This window comes from Lepidochelys kempii, chromosome 2, assembly GCF_965140285.1.
Source record: "Lepidochelys kempii isolate rLepKem1 chromosome 2, rLepKem1.hap1, whole genome shotgun sequence".
NCBI lineage: Eukaryota > Metazoa > Chordata > Testudines > Cheloniidae > Lepidochelys > Lepidochelys kempii.
The window spans coordinates 148,937,287-148,960,303 of NC_136381.1; the positions used below are offsets into that span (position 1 = coordinate 148,937,287).

General features: G+C 43.6%; 1 protein-coding gene across 8 annotated transcripts in view; it reads right to left on the minus strand.

The window, feature by feature from the left end:
- CLPTM1L (CLPTM1 like) overlaps positions 1 to 23,017 on the minus strand; it is a 116,922-nt gene that overhangs the window by 82,311 nt on the left and 11,594 nt on the right. For 7 of the 8 annotated variants that reach the window (XR_012157395.2, XR_012157394.2, XM_073332452.2 and 4 more), the window contains exons 3-6: positions 21,293 to 21,482; positions 17,440 to 17,585; positions 12,552 to 12,630; positions 3,350 to 3,467 (exon numbers count right to left, since the gene is read on the minus strand). Coding sequence is in view for 6 of the 8 variants with exons in the window: in XM_073332452.2 (XP_073188553.1) it covers positions 3,350 to 3,467; positions 12,552 to 12,630; positions 17,440 to 17,585; positions 21,293 to 21,482 (533 nt within the window). In the remaining 2 variants the exon portion in view is untranslated. The remainder of the gene's footprint in view (positions 1 to 3,349; positions 3,468 to 12,551; positions 12,631 to 17,439; positions 17,586 to 21,292; positions 21,483 to 23,017) is intronic. The other variant, XM_073332453.2, reaches the window with a different exon arrangement.

Genomic DNA, 23,017 nt, shown 5'->3' on the forward strand with positions numbered 1-23,017 from the left:
GTAGGGGAAGCAAAAGTGGATGGGAACCTGGGAGGCAGTGACCATGAGATGGTCGAGTTCAGGATCCTGACACAGGGAAGAAAGGAGAGCAGCAGAATACGGACCCTGGACTTCAGAAAAGCAGACTTTGACTCCCTCAGGGAACTGATGGGCAGAATCCCCAGGGAGAATAACATGAGGGGGAAAGGAGTCCAGGAGAGCTGGCTGTATTTTAAAGAATCCTTATTGAGGTTACAGGGACAAGCCATCCTTATATGTAGAAAGAATAGTAAATATGTCAGGCGATCAACTTGGCTTAACAATGAAATCCTTGCTGATCTTAAATACAAAAAAGAAGCTTACAAGAAGTGGAAGATTGGACAAATGACCAGGGAAGAGTATAAAAATATTGCTGAGGCATGCAGGAGTGAAATTAGGAAGGCCAAATCACACCTGGAGGTGCAGCTAGCAAGAGATGTTAAGAGTAACAAGAAGGGTTTCTTCAGGTATGTTAGCAACAAGAAGGGAGTCAAGGAAAGTGTGGGCCCCTTACTGAATGAGGGAGGCAACCTAGTGACAGAGGATGTGGAAAAAGCTAATGTACTCAATGCCTTTTTTGCCTCTGTCTTCACGAACAAAGTCAACTCCCAGACTGCTGCAGTGGGCAGCACAGCATGTGGAGGAGGTGACCAGCCCTCTGTGAAGAAAGAAGTGGTTCGGGACTATTTAAAAGAGCTGGACATGCACAAGTCCATGGGGGAGGATGCACTGCATACAAGACTGCTAAAGGAGTTGGCGGATGTGTTTGCAGAGCCATTGGCCATTATCTTTGAAAACTCATGGCGATCGGGGGAGGTCCCAGACGACTGGAAAAAGACTAATGTAGTGCCCCTCTTTAAAAAGGGAAGGAGGAGGATCCGGGGAACTACAGGCCAGTCAGCTTCACCTCAGTCCCTGAAAAAATCATGGAGCAGGTCCTCATGGAATCAATTCTGAAGCACTTAGAGGAGAGGAAAGTGATCAGGAACAGTCAGCATGTGTTCACCAAGGGCAAGTCATGCCTGACTAATCTAATTGCCTTCTATGACGAGATAACTGGCTCTGTGGATGAGGGAAAAGCAGTGGACGTGTTGTTCCTTGACTTTAGCAAAGCTTTTGACACGGTCTCCCACAGTATTCTTGCCAGCAACTTAAAGTAGGATGGGCTGGATGAATGGACGATAAAGTGAATAGAAAGCTGCCTACATTGTCGGGCTCAATGGGTAATGATCAATGGCTCCATATTTAGTTGGCAGCCGGTATCAAGTGGAGTGCCCCAAGGGTCGGTCCTGGGGCCGGTTTTGTTCAATATCTTCATTAATGATCTGGAGGATGGTGTGGATTGCACCCTCAGCAAGTTTGCAGGTGACACTAAACTGGGAAGAGAGGTAAATACGCTGGAGGGTAGGGATAGGACAGAGAGGGACCTGGACAAATGAGAGGATTGGGCCAAGAGAAATCTGATGAGGTTCAACAAGGACAAGTGCAGAGTCCTGCACTTAGGACGGAAGAATCCCATGCACCGCTACAAACTAGGGACCGAATGGCTCGGCAGCAGTTCTGCAGAAAAGGACTTAGGGGTTACAGTGGACGAGAAGCTGGATAGGAGTCAACAGTGTGCCCTTGTTGCCAAGAACGCCAATGGCATTTTGGGACGTATAAGTAGGAGCATTGCCAGCAGATCGAGGGACGTGATCGTTCCCCTCTATTCGACATTGGTGAGGCCTCATCTGGAGTACTGTGTGCAGTTTTGGGCCCCACACTACAAGAAGGATGTGGAAAAACTGGAAAGAGTCCAGCGGCGGGCAACAAAAATGATTAGGGGACTGGAACACATGACTTATGAGGAGAGGCTGAGGGAACTGGGATTGTTTAGTCTGCAGAAGAGAAGAATGAGGGGGGATTTGATAGCTGCTTTCAACTACCTGAAAGGGGGTTCTAAAGAGGATGGATCTAGACTGTTCTCCGTGGTAGCAGATGACAGAACAAGGAGTAATGGTCTCAAGGTGCAGTGGCGGAGGTTTAGGTTGGATTTTAGGAAAAACTTTTTCACTAGGAGGGTGGTGAAATACTGGAATGCATTACCTAGGGAGCTGGTGGAATCTCCTTCCTTAGAAGTTTTTAACGTCAGGCTTGACAAAGCCCTGGCCGGGATGATTTAGTTGGAGACTGGTCCTGCTTTGAGCAGGGGGTTCGACTAGATGACTTCCTGAGGTCTCTTCCAACCCTGATATTCTATGATTCTATGACTATTTACTCAGCCACCCTTTACTTTCTATTTCTTTTTCCAGAATGGCTCTCCCTTTCTGTTTTACCTGCCTAAATTGTGTTACTTTAAAGAGATTTTCAGTACTGACTTCTGTATCTGACCATCTGAAGATACAAAATCACAGAAAATTTCTTATCAGTGTTATTCATTAAAAAAAAAAACATCTCATGTATTAAATATTTTATCTATGTTATAACAAAGACACAATTTTGAAAACTTTACAGAAGAAATCCAGAGTAGAATGGCAGGCAGTGTACAGTTCCTGAAGCTGGTTGGCTGCACGGCTGTAGCGAGGCAGAAAAATTACTGGTGAGCAAAATACATCACAGACAGGGCAGAGTCAAGGGAATGGAGAAGACATGATTGGCCTGCCAATGACCAGTCTATCTGGAGGTTAAATGTTTGATTTCTAAAATTTTCACTCATTCTGGATATCCAGCTTGACATCCCTAGCAACTTAAATTCAGGTCCTAGGTACGCAACTCCAAATGAAGTCAATTGGAGAATGGAGGTATTTCTTAAGATTACGATCTGTGTATCAAATTAAACTACTTGAGAATTGAGGCAATCTGAATTAATGTAGGCCATAAAAGCATAAACTACCTCCTATAGTTTATCAGTCTGTTAGCAATTGGGCATTTCTCTTTTATGTATACTTTATTTTTAGTTAAGTGAATATAATGAAGTGTATTTTTTATTTAGGATTTTATTTTTCAGGAGTTGAAGATAAAACATTTTTTAAAAGTATACCCCAACAGTGACTTTTGTTTTAAAGCAGCACTTATGGACTTTCACATGCAAAAGCCCCTAACAGCTAGTGGAAGGATCACTGCTCCCTTGAAATTAGTCTCAGCTGTTGATTTTATTGCTTAATTTTAACCACAACGTACTATATGTACAAACACAAGATGGTGTTTAGCAGAAACCCACAGATTTTTCTGATAATGTGTCAAACAAGATAGAAGAACTACACCATTTTATAGTACTGTAAAGGCAGTCAATATGTAGTTTATGTATTAGAAGTTAAGAACCTGACCTTCTGCTGTGAAAAAGTAAACATACCAAACTGCTGCAGGGAGAACACTGCATCTTGCATGTGGATCCAAAATCTGAGCTTTCCAAGAGATATTTTATCATATGACACTGTAAGAGGTAGCTCTGTCGTTGAACGGTTTATTATCTGCATTGGGACAGAAAATAGTCTTAACAACAAAATTAATATACATACAAATGGGAATGCAAACAGAAACAACAGTTAACGCTTTTAGGGGTTGTTTAATTTTCATAAAAAAACAAAGCATTTAAAACACCATGTATTTATATACTAAATGTGTAGTCTGTTCTATTCAGATTCTTATACAACCCTCATCTCTGAAGCACCTAGGCACCTCTGGTAAGTGCAGTAAGCAACATAACTAACATTTCCCACATGATTCATTCTCTTATCACCTCAGGAGGGGCAACTGGGTATGCAATGTTGTGTTTGTTTTCGAAGGGTCTCTATCTTACTTTCTTATGCATATGGGGGTCAGTCTTGTTGCCTGGGAGCTGGCAGATCTCTGATCTTAAGGGCACATCTACACTACCCACCAGATCGGCGGGCAGTGATCGATCCAGCGGGGGGTCAATTTATTGCATCTAGTATAGACGCAATAAATCGACCACTGAGCGCTCTCCCGTCGACTCCGGTACTCTATCAGAACGAGAAACGCAATCGGAGTCAATGGGAGAGTGTCAGCTGTCGACTTACTGCAGCGAAGACACCACAGTGAGTAGATTTAAGTACATCGACTATAGCTATGCTATTCATGCAGCTGAAGTTGGGTACCTTAGATCGACCCCACACGGTAGTGCAGACAAGCCCTGAGACAATTGCCTTAGTGAGGTAATAATCTAACACAGTGACTGGGTTCTGGTGTCGTCTGTATTATAACTCAGCTTCAAATTCCCCATTCCTAACCCCATAGTTGACACTAACAAGGGCTCTCCCCCACATTCTCCCCTACTATTTGAAGTTGCTGCCCATTTCCCACTTCTCTAGTCCTGGCCAGATAGAGGGACATGACTCCCACACACAACCCCATCTCTCTAGGCTATGGTTGAGCAAGTCATGCCTGACTAATCTAACTGCCTTCCATGACGAGATAACTGGTTCTGTGGATGAAGGGAAAGCAGTGGACGTGTTGTTCCTTGAATTTAGCAAAGCTTTTGACACGGTCTCCCACAGTATTCTTGTCAGCAACTTAAAGAAGTATGGGCTGGATGAATGGACAATAAGGTAGATAGAAAGCTGGCTAGATTGTCGGGCTCAACGGGTACTGATCAACGACTCCATGTCTAGTTGGCAGTCAGTATCAAGTGGAGTGCCCCAAGGGTCGGTCCTGGGGCCGGTTTTGTTCAATATCTTCATTAATGATCTGGAGGATGGTGTGGATTGCACCCTCAGCAATTTGCAGATGACACTGAACTGGGAGGAGAGGTAAATACGCTGGAGGGTAGGGATAGAATACAAAGGGACCTAGACAAATTAGAGGATTGGGCCAAAAGAAATCTGATGAGGTTCAACAAGGACAAGTGCAGAGTCCTGCACTTAGGACGGAAGAATCCAACGCACCGCTACAGACTAGGGACCGAATGGCTAGGCAGCAGTTTTGCAGAAAAGGACTTAGGGGTTACAGTGGACGAGAAGCTGGATAGGAGTCAACAGTGTGCCCTTGTTGCCAAGAAGGCTAATGGCATTTTGGGATGTATAAGTAGAAGCACTGCCAGCAGATCGAGGGACGTGATCATTCCCCTCTATTCGACACTGGTGAGGCCTCATCTGGAGTACTGTGTGCAGTTTTGGGCCCCACACTACAAGAAGGATGTGGAAAAATTGGAAAGAGTCCAGCGGAGGGCAACAAAAATGATTAGGGGATTGGAACACATGACTTATGAGGAGAGGCTGAGGTAACTGGGGATATTTAGTCTACGGAAGAGAAGGATGAGTGGGGATTTGATAGCTGCTTTCAACTACCTGAAAGGGGATTCTAAAGAGGATGGATCTAGACTGTTCTCCGTGGTAGCAGATGACAGAACAAGGAGTAATGGTCTCAAGTTGCAGTGGGGGAGATTTAGGTTGGATATTAGGAAAAACTTTTTCACTAGGAGAGTGGTAAAACACTGGAATGCGTTACCTAGGGAGGTGGTGGAATCTCCTTAGAAGATTTTAAGGTCAGGCTTGACAAAGCCCTGGCTGGGATGATTTAATTGGGGATCGGTCCTTCTTTGAGCAGGGGGTTGGACTAGATGACCTCCTGAAGTCCCTTCCAACCCTGATATTCTATGATTCTATGAATGTGTCTCACAAAGTGGGGAGAGAAGGGAACCCTACCCCAAGGAAAGACAAGGATCCCCATATGTAAGCGGAGATCTGTCCCCCCTGCCCCTGTATGGAATGAAGTCTGAGGCCTTCTCCGTGTTCATATCCGTGCTGTGATCTGGGGGCCCTGTGACCCTCTCCCTAACCCCCCATTTGAACCTTCATTCTGAGGGTCCTGAGCCTCTTCCCCCACCCCATCTGCTAGTTATGATATTAAGCACCTGCGGTGGGAGAGACGAGACAACTCACTGAGATAGATGAAGCAATTCACACCTCTCAGAACTATCATTTCAGGCTGTATTCATCTCCATGGGGTGTTCTCATTCATTTAAGAGCACCTGGGCCCCTTCATACCTCTTGAGTGTGCTATACTGCAGATGGATGTATAGAGCCTCTTCCCTGTACTTTAGACACAGAGGTCCTTCCCAAATCTCTATCTCCACTCTCTTGCCCCTCCTTGTCTCCTGCTGATGAATGCATTCCTTACAGTTCCACCAGTGCCACCTTCCTACCACCTCATAGCCCCTCCAAGCTTACCAGGGACAAGGAGTGGCAAGGAAGAAGGTGAAGCCAGTGTGTGGTGGTAGTAGCTCAGAGCAGCAGGCATAATGCAGGTGGTCGGAGCCATAGACATGATAGAAAGAATGGATGAGATGTTGAAGCAGTGGTGGTAGTCTGAGCAATTGGAGGAAATATGGGGGGTTGGAGCAGAGAAGGGCTATCTAAGAGTGTATTAGAACAGTGTAGGGAATAGCAGGATGGGAAGTAGGGATCAGAGTTGAAAAGCTGGGTTTTTGGGAGGACAGAGGCAAAGCCTCCCCATCATCATCCACAACCACCATGTTGGTCCCCTCTTCTAAAAGCTCTCCCACTGACTCCATTTTAGTTCTTGCATTCGCTCCTCAGCTCTTCAACCTTTGGGACCCCTGCCAACATTGAGAGAAGGAAGAATCAGGTGTACAAAACAGGCACAGAAATGGGGGAAGAAAGAGATGATGTATGGGCAATGCATTCTGCATACAAGGTAATCACTGCAAGGAGTCAGAGAAAGTGAACGGGAAGGGTTGGGCTGCAGTACATAAGAGTGCCAAAAAGTTATTTAAAAAAACCAACCCCAAAGAAATTAAATGCCCAAGAATTTGTCAGTGCAGAGTTAAGCTTGTCCAGAGCTGCCTCATGCCTTTCCAGAAATCTGAACAGTGGACAAACTTACAGCATTCGTGGAATTGCTATGTAAACTAAGAATACAGAAATGTAATAATTTTATGAATACTATACATGACCTGGTTAATGAGAGGAAGTTACTGTGTTAAGACTTTCCTGTATGAACGCACTGATGTAGCTTAATAGAGAGCTATGGAAAGAACATGAAAATGATAAGAACACCCCTGTGGACACTTGAAAGAATGTGCAAAGACAGCAGATTTAAGGAATATGCAACCTTGTTTTGCCGGGCTGGGAACTTGGAGATCAAAAAGATTGAACAGCTTTTAAAAGGGGACTCTCCCTGAAGCAAAGGTAAGAAACAGTTTGGAATAGTCCATTCCCTTAACTCGCAGTCAGACCCTAGCGGTCTCCGAGGTCTATAGACCTGCCTGGATCCTAACCTGGAATATAAGAAGATACCTAGCAAAATAGACATATGTCTAGCCTATGTTGTTTTCATACCTGTTTTTCTCTGAAATACTTTTGTTCTAAATAAATCTTCTCTAAGGAGGCTGTTTGGTCACAGATTACCACTGTCACTGCTTCCGGAGAAAACAGAACAACAGGGTCTGAGCCTGAGGCCTGGTCTACACTAGGAGTTTAAGTCGAATTTAGCAGCGTTAAATCGATGTAAACCTCCACCCGTCCACACGATGAAGCCCTTTTCTTCGACTTAAAGGGCTCTTAAAATCGATTTCCTTTTACTCCACCCCTGACAAGTGGATTAGCGCTTAAATTGGCCTTGCCGGCTCGAATTTGGGGTACTGTGGACGCAATTAGATAGTACTGGCCTCCGGGAGCTATCCCAGAGTGCTCTATCATGACCGCTCTGGACAGCACTCTCAACTCAGATGCACTGGCCAGGTAGACAGGAAAAGGCCCGCAAACTTTTGAACTTCAATTTCCTGTTTGCATGGTCACCTGCAGCTTGCCACGCTGGCCAGAGCTCATCAGCAGAAATGACCATGATGGAGTCCCAGAATCGCAAAAGAGCTCCAGCATGGCCCGAACGGGAGGTACGGGATCTGATCGCTGTATGAGGAGAGGAATCCGTGCTATCAGAACTCCGTTCCAGTTTTCGAAATGCCAAAACATTTGTCAAAATCTCCCAGGGCATGAAGGACAGAGGCCATAACAGGGACCCAAAGCAGTGCCGCGTGAAACTGAAGGAGCTGAGGCAAGCCTACCAGAAAACCAGAGAGGCAAACGGCCACTCCGAGTCAGAGCCCCAAATATGCCGCTTCTATGATGAGCTGCATGCCATTTTAGGGGGTTCAGCCACCACTACCCCAGCCGTGTTGTTTGACTCCTTCAATGGAGATGGAGGCAACACAGAAGCAGGTTTTGGGGACGAGGAAGATGATGAAGTTGTAGATAGCTCACAGCAAGCAAGCGGAGAAACTGGTTTTCCCCGACAGCCAGGAACTGTTTCTCACCCTGGACCTGGAGGCAGTCCCCCCCGAACCCACTCAAGGCTGCCTCCCGGACCCGCCAGGCAGAGAAGGGACCTCTGGTGAGTGTACCTTTTAAAATACTAAACATGCTTGCTTTTAAACCATGTATAATGATTAATTTGCCCTGGCATTTGCGGCTCTCCTGGATGTACTCCCAAAGCCTTTGCAAAAGGTTTCTGGGGAGGGCAGCCTTATTCCGTCCACCATGGTAGGACACTTTACCACACCAGGCCAGTAGCACGTACTCGGGAATCATTGTAGAACAAAGCATTGCAGCGCATGTTTGCTGGCATTCAAACAACATCCGTTCTTTATATCTCTGTGTTATCCTCAGGAGAGTGATATCATTCATGGTCACCTGGTTGAAATAGGGTGCTTTTCTTAAGGGGACATTGAGAGGTGCCCGTTCCTGCTGGGCTGTTTGTCTCTGGCTGAACAGAAATGTTCCCCGCTGTTAGCCATGGGGAGGGGTGAGGGGAGGCAAAATACGACCTTGGAACGAAAGCACATGAACTATGTAATGTTAACAGTAAGGTTTACCGTGAAAGAGTGTATCCATTGTTCTAGAAAATGTGTCTTTTTAAATACCACTGCCTCTTTTTTTTCTCCACCAGCTGCATGTGTTTCAAGGATCACAGGATCTTCTCCTTCCCAGAGGCTAGTGAAGATTAGAAGGCGAAAAAAACACACTCGTGATGAAATGTTCTCTGAGCTCATACTGTCCTCCCACACTGACATAGCACAGACGAACGTGTGGAGGCAGACAACGTCAGAGCGCAGGAAAGCACAATATGACCAGGAGGAGAGGTGGCGGGCTGAAGAGAGGGCTGAAGCTGAAAGGTGGCGGCAGCGTGGTGAGAGGAGGCAGGATTCAATGCTGAGGCTGCTGGAGGATCAAACCAATATGCTCCAGCATATGGTTGAACTGCAGGAAAGGCAGCAGGAGCACAGATCGCCGCTACAGCCCCTGTGTAACCAACCGCCCTCCTCTCCAAGTTCCATAGCCTCCTCACCCAGACGCCCAAGAACGCAGTGGGGGGCCCTCCGGCCACTCCACCCCAGAGGATTGCCCAAGCAACAGAAGGCTGGCATTCAATAAGTTTTAAACTTTTAAAGTGCTGTGTGGCCTTGTCCTTCCCTCCTCCACCACCCCTCCTGGTGCTTCTCTCCTCCACCACCCCTCCTGGGCTACATTGGTAGTTATCCCCCTATTTGTGTGATGAATGAGTAAAGAATGCATGAATGTGAAGCAACAATGACTTTATTGCCTCTGCAAGTGGTGACTGAAGGGAGGAGGGGAGGATGGTTAGCTTACAGGGAAGTAGAGTGAACCAAGGGGCGGGGGGTTTCATCAAGGAGAAACAAACAGAACTTTCACACCGTAGCCTGGCCAGTCATGAAACTGGTTTTCAAAGCTTCTCTGATGCGCACCGTGCCCTCCTGTACTCTTCTAACTGCCCTGGTGTCTGGCTGTGCGAAACCAGCAGCCAGGCGATTTGCCTCAACCTCCCACCCCGCCATAAACGTCTCCCCTTTACTCTCACAGACATTATGGAGAGCACAGCAAGCAGTAATAACAGTGGGAATATTGGTTTCGCTGAGGTCAAACCAAGTCAGTAAACTGCACCAGCGCACTTTTAAACATCCAAATGCACATTCTACCACCATTCTGCTCTTGCCCAGCCTATAGTTGAACAACTCCTGACTACTGTCCAGGCTGCCTATGTATGGCTTCATGAGTCATGGCATTAAGGGGTAGGCTGCGTCCCCAAGGATAACTATAGGCATTTCAACATCCCCAACAGTCATTTTCTGGTCTGGGAATAAAGTCCCTTCTTGCAGCTTTTGAAACAGACCAGAGTTCCTGAAGATGCGAGCATCATGTACCTTTCCCACCAGCTGATGTTGGTGAAACATCCCTTGTGATCCACCAGTGCTTGTAGCACCATTGAAAAGTACCCCTTGCGGTTTATGTACTCGCCGGCTTGGTGCTCCGGTGCCAAGGTAGGGATATGGGTTCTGTCTATCGCCCCACCACAGTTAGGGAATCCCATTGCAGCAAAGCCATCCACTATGACCTGCACATTTCCCAGAGTCACTACCCTTGATATCAGCAGATCTTTGATTGCGTTGGCTACGTGCATCACAGCAACCCCCACAATAGATTTGCCCACTCCAAATTGATTCCCGACTGTCCGGTAGCTGTCTGGCGTCGCAAGCTTTCACAGGGCTATTGCCACTAGCTTCTCAACTGTGAGGGCTGCTCTCATCTTGGTATTCTTGTGCTTCAGGGCAGGGGAAAGCAAGTCACAAAGTTCCATGAAAGTGCCCTTACGCATGTGAAAGTTTCGCAGCCACTGGGAATCGTCCCAGACCTGCAACACTATGCGGTCCCACCAGTCTGTGCTCGTTTCCTGGGCTCAGAATCGGTGTTCCACGGCATGAACCTGCCCCATTAGCACCATGATGCCCACATTGCCAGGCCCATGCTTTGAGAGATGTCTGTGTCCATGTACTGATCACTCACGTGACCGCGTTGACGTTGCCTCCTCGCCCGGTATCGCTTTGCCAGGTTCTGGTGCTGCATATACTGCTGGATAATGCGTGTGGTGTTTAATGTGCTCCTAATTGCCAAAGTGATCTGAGCGGGCTTCATACTTGCCGTGGTATGGCGTCTGCACAGAAAAAAGGTGCGGAACGATTGTCTGCCGTTGCCCTGACGGAGGGAGGGACGACTGACGACATGGCTTACAGGGTTGGCTTACAGGGAATTAAAAACAACAAAGGGGGTGCCTTTGCGAGAAACTGAATGGCCCCCTCAAGGATAGAATTCAAAACCTCAAGGATAGAACTCAAAACTGGGTTTAGCAAGCCATTTATTTCACAGAGGGAAGGAGAGAGGGAGGAGAAAATGAATACAAAACAAATCTGGTCTATTTCTTGTTTTGAGCCACTTCATCTATCTTTATACATCTTGCTGGCAGCAGACTGTGCAGTACGACCGCTAGCCATCATCATCTCCTGGGTGCTCAGCAGAAGACAGTGCATTATGACGACTAGCCATCGTCTTCTGCTGGCTGGAGATTAAAAGACAGTGCACTGCCGGTAGGACTGAATCGCCACGAGATGAAACTTAAGAGAGAAATGACCTGGCTGAGTCACTCCCATGTTTGCCCAGGCGCCCAATTAAAAGAGCACCCAGGACTACGTCGATGACGGCTACCGGTCATATTGCACTGTCTGCTGCCAAAAGGCAATTAACTGCTGCTGTGTAGCAATGCAGTACCAGGTCTGCCAGCACTCAGGAGACATACGGTGACGGTAAGCTGAGCGGGCTCCATGCTTGCCATGGTATGGCGGCTGCACAGGTAACTCAAGAAAAAAGGTGCAAAACGATTGCCTGCCCTTGCTTTCACGGAGGGAGGGAGTGAGGGAGGGAACGGGGGCCTGACAATATGTACCCAGAACCACCCGCGACAATGTTTTAGCCCCATCAGGCAATGGGATTTGTACCCAGAATTCAAATGGACGGCGGAGACTGCGGTAACTGTGGGATAGCCATCCACAGTGCAACGCTCCGGAAGTTGCAAGTTGCCTCAGTACCGTGGACACACTCCGCCGACTACGTGCACTTAGAGCATTTGTGTGGGAACACACACAATCAACTGTATGAAAATGCTTTCTACAAAACTGACTTCTATAAATTCGACCTAATTTCGTAGTGTAGACATACCCTAAATTAGACCTACTAAGGTAACCGTGGTTAGTACCAGGTGACTGCAACGAAGGGCCTGGTCTGAGAATGGAAGGGTCATGTAATTCCACCCTAAATCAGAGGCACCAGCTACAGGCTTGAGACCTACTGAAGGTGCTCAAAGAGACCAGGAATCATAGAAGATTAGGGTTGGAAGAGACCTCAGGAGGTCATCTAGTCCAACCCCCTGCTCAAAGCAGGAGATGCAGCCAGCCTGGTAACCAGTGTGTATCTTAACTCGGAGTTTTTCTGGTTTAGCCAATTACCACATTCTGAAAGAACACCCTTAATTCTGCATTAATGAACTTTTTGGGCATTTAATCAAAATCCAATCTGAATATTAGATTAGCAACATATTAGCTGTGTCCACTGTGAATTTCTGTGAGGTGGGCTGCTGTAATGGAAACAAGAACAAACAATTACAGCAGTACCAGAGATTTCCATAAAACTGTAGTTCAAAATTTAGTGAAAAGGCATGTTGTTACTCACCATTAAATCTTTCACTCTGTTGCTTAGCTGATCAATAAATAATATTGGAAGGTAATGCACAGTCTTCCCCAACTGAACCCTATGATGTTCAAACATGGATTTTATGATTACATTAGTCCACAAAAAAAAATTTTCTAATCATATTAGTGCACAAAAAAGATAAATTTCTGGAATCAATTATATATAGTTTCACACATATTTAACTTTAATGTGTGTCATGAAAATTTCCATACTGGACCCCTTTGCCCTATCAGAGTAGTATATTTGGTGCAAATGAGAATTCATCCTTTTCAGTTCACTTTTTGTAGTTTCAACTTCAAGGTTAGCAATACAGAAAGACAGGATAAGTGAAGAGTTCAAGATACATATGCTATATAAAGGATAGAGAACGAAAGAAACAAAAGGTGGGTAAAACTAACATTTGAAATTGGTAGTGAGGTAACTACAGCATGCAGAAGTGATCACCAGACATTACAATGTCTGGTGAAGACAAGAAACTGCATCCCAGTAATAAGAGACTGGGGATTACCCATATTTGAAATGTACTTGATTGTAAAAAAATAAGTTTGTCTAATTGCACTGGTTTCATAGTTTTTCACAGCACTCCTCACCACAGAATTTGAATACCTTTAACAGAGAGAAAAGGTGGATGAGGTAATACCTTTTACTGGACTTTCTATTGGTAAGAGAGAAAGTTTTGAGCTACACAGAGGTCTTCTTCAGGTCAAAATAAGAGCTCTGTGTAGCTCAAAACCTTGTCTTTTTCAACAACAGAAGTGGGTCCAATAAAAGCTATTGCTTACCTTGTCTCTCTAATATCCTGGGACCAACACAGCTACAACTACACTATAAATCACAAATATTGGTGAAGTCCCTATGCCTTCTAAACACTAGGAAAAATTGCATGTATAATTAGTCACTGGGGCAGCTCCACTGGCATAAGTAATAGTGGGAGACAAACCATACACAAGGCACAGGCCTATTTACTACATGGTCATCTAAACAGAGAAGGTCTAGATGACATGGTGGTAAAAAACCCAGTACCATGTCAAGACTACAGCTTCCACCATTGCCAGTAGAATTGTAGTAGTGGACCCATGCCTGTCCAAACTTTGCCAGAGTAAATACAGCTACACTGAACACAATGGGAGTACTTGCGGAATAGAGCACTATTCAAAGTATGAGTGACAGAACCAGGCCCAAGTGACGTACCCCAGTCACACAGGAAGCCAAAGGCAGAGTTGGGAATAGAATCTAAAACTCTGGAGTCCCCATCTATTGACCTAACCCCAAGACCATCTTGACTCTTTAGTACATTGAATGGATGCTGCTGATACCCAACGAAGAACTATCCTGCACTTGTAATTTATGTAGATTTTAAGCATCTGTAAGACCAAGGACATAGTTGCCTTCTTCTAGAAGAGACAGTTGACTCCAGATCATTGTTTCCCTCCCACCAGACTGAAACTGAACTATCTGAGGAAATAGCCATAATAAAACATCTTCCACCTTTCAATTGGTGACACAGCCTCAATGGCACTTTTTTCAATAGGAAACAATTTTATGCAGCACTTCAGATTATTCTCACACTGATGGTAGGGACAATTTTAAAGATATTCTGGTGCAAAACCACAGCTCAGTGCACAACGGCAGTCACAAAGACCACAGGGTATTTGTTTCTGAATATAATCTTACTAAAAATAACTGAAATTATAATGCATCATTGTGACCCAAGCATCCCTGCATTCACACCAACACATTATTGCAATATTTGTACAAAATATGCTTTCTGAAGTACCATATGAAGGCTGGGTACTAATATTATTGTAAAATGCATGTGTTAACATTGTATGTGAAGATAGGAATTCTCTGTACAATGTTACAGAAACTTGTTTAATGTCAGACCAGCTGAGCTTAGGTAAAGGCGATAAACCGGTCTGGCTCAGACAAAGGAATGTGGGTTTACCTCAATTTACATATTAGCAATAAATAAAGCCATCAAGCTAAACCAGGAGGGTTAACCTGGCCCTTAACTCAAAAGACAGAGAATTAGCATGGCTCCTGAACCCTAGAGAGAGACACGAAACAATTTCCAGGAAGCCTTTCTGACTTGTAAGATCAAGGCAATCCCTTTAGGGATATAAGGAACAGAAAGAACCTCCATCTTAATCTTTCACCTTAGGAGACAAAGAAACCAAGCAATTTGATCTCTGTGATGGGTCCTGGCCACGACTACCAATAAAAAAAGCTGGAAAGGAGACTGTGGGTAAAAGAAACTACCTGGGACAAAGACTATCTTGCTAGACTAAGTTTTAGACTTTTAGATGTGCGTTTCCACTTTTATTTTCTTGTAACCATTTCTACCTTTATCCCTTTTACTTAGTAACACCCGATCTATGCCCGTGTTAATAAACTTGTTTTACTTTTAGTATAAACCAATTAGTGATCTGTTTGAAGTGAAGGGTGTATTTAACTAAATTAATAAGCTCTGATGTACTGACCAACAGAGCAGCAAATTTTAATTACCCTCTGTGAATGCACCATGGTAGCAGCTGTGCACTGCAGAGAAACATCTCTCAGGAGACTGGGGGCTGGAGCGCACAGATTGCTACCTTCTAATTTTTGAAAACCAGACCTCTCTGCCCCACCTCTTCCCCCTGAGGCCTCCCCGCCCGCTCCACTTCTTCCCCCAAGGGTACCATCCCTGCCCTGCCTTTTCCCTCGAGGCCTTATCCCCCACTCGCTCCTCTCCTCCTCCCCCTTCCTTGTCACTTGACCCTCTCCACCTCCCTCTGCTGTGGGGCTGGAGCTGCAGTTTGATGTGGAGCCTGCTGCCTGCCTGTTCACAAGATGCAGACAGGAGGTGGCCCCAGCTGAGCAGGGGCTGGCCCAGGTTGATGACGCACCACCTCACCCCCACCCACACATAGTAACCAGACTTGATGTCAGGTCAGTACATCTGACTGGACAGTCCAGTCAAAAACCAGACACCTGGCAACCCGATGGTTTGGGATGGGAGAGCCTTAAGAAGTTTTCTGGTGAGGAAGACGGATTACTGTGGCAGGCAGCTGACCAGTCTTGTTGCTAGCAAAGCTAACTCTTCCTGAGGCAGAGAGTTTATATAGTGCTCACAGCTCTGGATATCCCCAGCAGCATGTTACAATCATAAATCAACAGCACATTTAAGGAACACTCATTTATTATCTTCCCATCTCAAAACAGATGTCGCACAAAGGTGCAGAGAAAATGCCTGAGCATGCAAAAATCTACCATATGAGACATTTTATTTTTTAAAATTATGAATATTTTGTTTTGAGAGGAGCTGTATAAGTAAAGAATTAGATTGATAATGTTAACCTTTCAGGGCATTAAATGCCAAATGGTTTCTGTGCAACCTTAATTCTGCCCCGTTGTAGAAATTATGATCCAATTTTAACTATACAATCACATGCTAACATTCCTGACTCATGCCCTGTGTATTGTTCTGACACAAAAACCTAGTGACAAACAACTGACTAAAACTTGACTAACTCACTACACTATACAGGTCTTGCAAGATATTTATCCATGAAGAACAGCATATAAGAAAGCTACAGAAAGCTCATAACTTGCACAGATTTATAATCATTGCAATATGTACATACGGGTAACAAATAAGGAATAGTATAATTATGTTAAAATTATGCTTTATGGACTCTGAATGGAAGTGAGTCACCAGGGGACATTTCTTGGTGATGGCCCATTCAAACAGGAGGGAATTCACAGTCACTCTGTCCTGCTTAGCTGGTGATGAGATACAAGGATCAATGGTCTAGCCTTGCTCCATCCAAGACTTTCAATAGAAAACTATCCGAGACAAATGCAAACAATCAAAATCACTTGGAGATAAAAAAGGAACATTACAACAGTCAGGGAATCACACTACCTATGAATAAATACAAGAGATTGCTTCAGAATAACAGAGAGTGGGGGGGAGGGGGGGAAGCACTGTGTCTCCATTCACTGAGGAGACATCTTGAGAGCAGGGATGTTCTCATGAAAAATTGGACCCTGGCTCCTGTGAAGCCAGCCACCACTGCAATAGACTGAATTGTGCAGTGGGGTGGAGGGACCTACTTTATTAGATAGGAAAGGAAACTATTAATAAACATTGACCCCCTTTTATGATTTTGTTTTATATTGTAACTACTAGAAATGAGAAGGTGATGGAAACAAATAGAAATTCTTTTCTTTCTTATAATCAAACAACAGAAGGTTTATTTAATTGTTCATGAGTCCTATGTGATTTTACAGGAGCAGTGATTTAAAGGAAAACTGGGATACACTACACCTTTGGGAGCAGAGGATTTGGGATTTCTGTGAGTAGCCAGTCTTGAGGCTGGAGCTGTTCAAAGGGACTGAGGTATTGGAGTGCATGTATTGTTAGCATAGCTCACAGGAGCGTGCTTGAGTGGCTGAAAGGCTGGTGGTGGTCCGGCAATGACAGCCCACCACCGTACACAAGACTCTCTCTTGCTGGAGGTGAAACCCCTGAAAACCATCACAATTGTTTAATCTTTGCACTGAATGAGATATGTTTCTATGGAAACAGGATGTGATCATGCAATTAAAGAATATATCATACATAAGCACAAGGGGGCCAAAATTAAGATGTGGTGCAATCTTGGGTCAAAGTGTAAGGGCTACTACTATTTAAATATTTAAATATTGCTCATTGTGATTGCTGAAGTTTAAGTCTGATGTTAAAATATCCATTTCCCAACAATGAGTTCTGTGATTTTAAACTATACAACTTTAATGTTTCACTCAGAGGTTATTTAAAAGGAGAAATTAGTCCTATAAACTGAATATCTCTAAGTCTAACAAAACAAAATCTTTGTAAACTTACATCTTCATGTATCGGTGAACATCAGCAGGGAGAGAGGATCCATCAAAAACAAAATCTTCCACCATAACATTTAGAGTCAACCTTGACCTCCAGTGTGAGACAGGTTCATCTAAGGCATTGGTCTGTTTCTTTTCTGCTTCTATTTGCTTTTAAATAAAAAGGAAATAAGAATAATGCTGTACACATTAAATGCAAATTTTAGGAAAAAAAAAAACAATAAAAGTCACTTGAACCCTGGATTACAATTAGCTACACCAGAAACATGAACATGTGGAAAATTAGCATTAGTTCAGCTTGGACCAGACATCATATCAATATTTTTCTAACTGTGCTGGAATGAATCCTGTGCCTATTGCTATTTGAAACTAAAACTGAAAAACATATATGCTTAGAAAAGAGGAAATACTGTACAACTCTGATTCAAGATAAACTTTTAAAAATTTGAAGCCAGTTCAGAAAAAAGTTAATTAAAAAAACTGACTTTCTGATTACTCTCCATGCCCCATTTGAAACAGCCAGAACACTGACATCTGCTTGCTCTATATAAGGATCGTGGGGGTAACACTACTTGCACTGAGTTTGTGCTGTCTCAACACCACATTCATGTGATATTTGTAAAAAGATCTCAGCTTCCATTAGGAAAGAAAAAAATCTGATCACTTGTTAACAAGCAACTAAGACTTCAGAACTGGGTGTGTGTGTCCCCCGCTCCCCACAAAAAAGATAACCAATATTCCGGCTGATTTTTCATTCTCTCAAGTAAATTAAAGAGATACAGTTGCCATTCCACTCGTTTTGCTTTGGATCATTATGCAAGACTCTCAGTCCTTCCTCCATTAATGCTTTCTTTTTTTGTTGTGGAATACTTGCTACGATTTGTTTTCTTCTTGGCCCACTTTCAAGCCCGTGAACAGCAGACTAACGGAGCTGGAAAGAGTCTACACTTTGGCTAGGTCACTAACATCTGAATCAAGTTCTGGATTTTGCTTTGCTACACGTGTGGAATTGCTTAGATGAAGTTCATTGTGCAAAATTCACATGGCTGCTAATGCAATGCTACAGGTCAAAACAAATTCCCACCAAAATCAATACATCCTTAAAAGATGTATTGCTTTCTGGCCTGACCCAGAAGTTCAAACACACCATCGCCAAGTGTAGGGGTTTTTTGTTTGTTTGTTTTTTTTAACATAATGGCCAGGATTGTCTTTCATGCTGTAAGTTTCAGTATGGTATATTTTAGCTTTTGCAAAGACTCCCTGTTCAAAAAGGACTTCAATCACAAGTGCATTTTAAGTCCATCATGAAACACACTGTACCCACAAAATATGCCTGTCCTTTTTCCTTAAGAACAATAACTCAGGCGGTTGAACATGGACGGCAGGTATAATAGGCCAGGGGAGGCTAAGCCTCCCCAAACAGGATATTGCACTCCTCCCTTTGGGGGCGTGCTGGCCTGCCACCTTTACAGCACTGCCGCTGAAAGGGTGCTTGGGCCGTGGCCCCATCTGCACTGTTCCTCTTCCCCTGAGGCACTGCCCTCACTCTGCCTCTTCCCTGAAGTCCCTCCCCACCGGCCACTCATGCCTCTCCAGTGCGAGCGGCAGAGGGCCACCACTGGGGGACGGGGCAAAGTGGTGCTAGCGGTGGGCAGGGGAGGGGGCGAAGAGTAGCTATAAACCGGTATCCGCGGAGCTGCAGGGCTCTACTGGGAATCATGGTAGTGAAAGCATCAGCATCACAGGTTGCTGCTCCCAGGAACCAGCATCCCACACCAGCAGCTCCTTGAGCGTGGCTGTACTGCCCATAGCTCTGCTCTCTAGGGCGGCCACAAGGCTAACCAGCAGCTGTTCCCTGTTGCACTACTGTGTGCAACTGGCTTGCACGCTCTTGGACAGGAGTCCCTTCCATGCAGCGCTCTGCATCTCTTGCCCGGAGGTGTGCGAGCTGCTTGCACACATTACTCAACCAGGGACAGCTGCTGGTGAGCCTGGTGCCCACCCCAGTGGCCAGGGCTGGGGATAGTACAGCCACGCCAGAGAAGCTACCCATGCAGGAGCTGGCTAGGATTGCCAGGCATCCGGTTTTTGACTGGAATACCTGGTCAAAAAGGGACCCTGGCAGCTCTAGTCAGCACCGCCAACCGGGCCATTAGAAGTCCGGTTGGCAGTGCAGCTGGGTTAAGGCAGGCTCCCTCTCATATGGTACATATGTCCAAATAGCTTGAAGGTATCAGTAAGAACTTGTTTTATGGATTTACCCAGTAAAATTTGAAAATATTTTTCAAAATTACAGTGACGTTCTCCTTGGTTATAGCTGGCAAGGTTCACAACAACAACATGGGGAGTATCTTGCCTAAAGTAACCCTGTACGCAATTAGAACAGCCCATATTCACTGCTAAAACCATCTACAATCAGGCCAGCCAGTTCTAATTTGATGAATTCAGCCTTAATCCCCACAACTTCTGAAGGTATTTTTAGTTCCTATGTGATGTCTCCCACTGTACCAGATTCCAAGTCTTCCACATTAAAGAGAATGATATTTCCAACACTTCACAAATCTCATTTACACCAACTCATTCATGGTTCTGCCAGCAAGCATAGTAATAAACCTAGCTTTCTGAGACTCTTCCTTACAGATCTTGTAAGTGCCTCTATAACATTTCAGTTCAGTTTGATTTAAGATTAAAAGGCTCTTTCCAGCCTGCAAACTATTCAAAACTTTATATGATCAGTAAACATGATTTGAATTTTAAATCAGGATTAAGCTAAGTGTCAAACTTTTGAATCTACTACAAAGTATAATAGTAGATTAAACTCATTTGCCGATGCAAATTTCGGTATCCCTCTTAAAATCAGATGTGATATACAGAAACAGCTGTTAAATTTACAGTAAGTATTGCTATACAGCTTACTTTGGCTTAGTTTGAAAATTCAACTGTGTTACTTGCTTTCTGGCAAAAATAACTGCCTTTGAACTACTTGACTGTAGCTGAAAACACCCAGGCCTAATCTCTCCACTCCCCACACATTTCTAATCAGAGCACTGACATTCAAAAAGAGGATCAGCAAAGTTCTGCTCCTCTGTTCCAGTTCCTTCTGCTAAAGCAGTGGTTCTTAACCGTATCTATACCGTGACCTCATGTTACGGTAAACAGTTTCAGGATTCCCCTGTCCCCGTTCACAGAGAAAGGAAAAAAGGAAAGGCATTTACAATCACCACGAATCTATTTGCAACCAAGTTGAGAACTCTCATCCTATGGCAGAGTTTCTCAAACTTTTCACATTGGCGACCCCTTATTCACAATCAAATTTGCACAATCACCCCCTTACATTTACTACAAAAGTAAAAAAATCCAATTTTAAGAATAAGCCTATACAATTTGAACACTCTCAATCTTTCAAAAAATACTTGATCTTGAAAGGTAAAGGTGTGTGAGGAGTGAGGGAGCGAGATTTTCTTTGCTTTTAGACTGTAATAAAATTTTCAAAGTCTTACAATCCCTAATTGCTTTTTGTGACACCCCATTCCCCCAGTCGTCAAGCTGATTAACAATGTCCAAAGGTGTTACCTGTATTGCTGATGTCAACTAGATCCATCCTCCGCCCTTTTGAGTCCCTTCTGCTCTGATCAGCCCTCCTTCTTCTGCCCACTCCTCTCTGACTGACCTAAATAATATTTTCTAGTTCATACATGTTACCCCGCACCTGCCCTTACTATTTTAAAAAGTCATTTGATATTTTATTTAGTTTTTTTTCGTTTAAGAAACCTACTTTATGTCTATCTTGACATGATAAGAAAGATGTTTTCACATACTCTTTGTATGCCTTTTTACCATCAAGGAAAAAAGCCTACCTGGGTGGTGGATTCTCCAGTGATAAGATTAACTTCTTCTGGTTTAGGGACCATGTATGTTGTCAGAGGACTTACTATATGCACCTGTTTGCCATCGTGCCAAGGTAAAATGCCAGCATGATGAAGAAATATGTATGCATAGAGTGTGCCATTATTTCGAGTTTTCTTTGGTACAGATACATTGACTGTTCTAAAATACAAAATACAAATTATAAAATAGCATAGTGATGTCAATTATAAATACAGAGTTCTTGTAACTTTTAAATGCTATATTAGAACTTGCTTTAAAAAAGTATTTAGAAAGGGTGAACCAAAAAAAATGAATTTCATCATCATGTAACAAACAAATCTTCAGCAAAATGTATTCAGTTTAAATCACTAACTTATCTGTTGGCAAGTACTTAGTGACAATGAAATTCCTCTTCAACCATGGTAAATTACAAACACAGAACTCTGGAAAGAGCGTAGCAAGAAAAAGCACGTTTTCATTTTGTATGAGCTGTGAATGCTTAATTTTTCTTTTCTTTGACAAGCTATAAAATTTTGCTATAAAATTACTCCCAATTACTACTGAAGTTGTATGGCTTAAAGTGCCACACAACATAATCATTATAAAAAGTGACAGCGAATTACGAACTAATTTGAAGTTCTAAACAATTCAATGTATTGTCAAGCTATTCTATCTCACTTCTTCAGATTCCCCGAGAACGAATTTTAAATATTTCTGTAACTTTGTCAGTGTCAGACAATGAAGCTTTCAACTCAGAGTAATAGTAATATCAGTGTGTTTAAATGCAGAAAAGCTATTCTTGCTTTATCTTGGATTACATAGTCCCAGCTGTATTTCTGTTAATTCTACCGGAGACTAGCTCTGCACTGAACACTTCTATGGACCACAGAACCAAGTTACACCACAGTAAAGGAAACATATTTACTACCCATCTGAGCTGAAGCATAATATGACCAGAGAGATAGGCTTTCCAATTAGCGGAGTTACAAGAAAAAAAATTGAAAACCTAGCAGAATCTGATATAGACAGCCTGCAAAATGGTAGGGTGTTTGCAGTTTTTTTGTTTTGTTTTTTTTAATTAAAAAGTGAAATAGGTTCTTTTAAACTAATGATTTGAAGTGGAATATTACACATAGTTCTAGAAAATTTAAATATAAAAAATTCATAACATTTTAAGTCATAAAAGCGTGATTCTGCTCTGGAATAAAAAAGACATCTTCCTAGTTCATTGACGTTCCCTCATAAGTATACAGAGTCTTACCTGTACTTCAGCAACAAAGAATTAGTTTATATTACTCTGTTAGAAATGCAGAGCTAACACAGACATGGAAAAGTAAGTTGGTGATGTGCAAGCTAAAAACATAGCTTGACTTTCAGATTCTAGGCAAAGTTTGAAACACCAGCTATTGCAAAGTCACCTGACATGTAAACTGAACAGATATGATACAGAAGTTATCGAAGGACATACCTGGATTTGCATTTCAATTTTAGTCACTATTCAGAGCAGAGCTATACTTTAAGGCATCTTGTAAAATATTTACTTAAGTTGCTGGAAACAGTTGTTTTAAATACTGGCAGCACAATCCAAACTATCCAAGTACCTTAAACATTTGGTACATTATAGACCACTGAATCTGCACAGTATAGTTAAAGAGACATTAAAGTTGGTAAAACTTGAGGTCCAGAGCAGGGGACTAGGCTACAAGGTTCCCAGA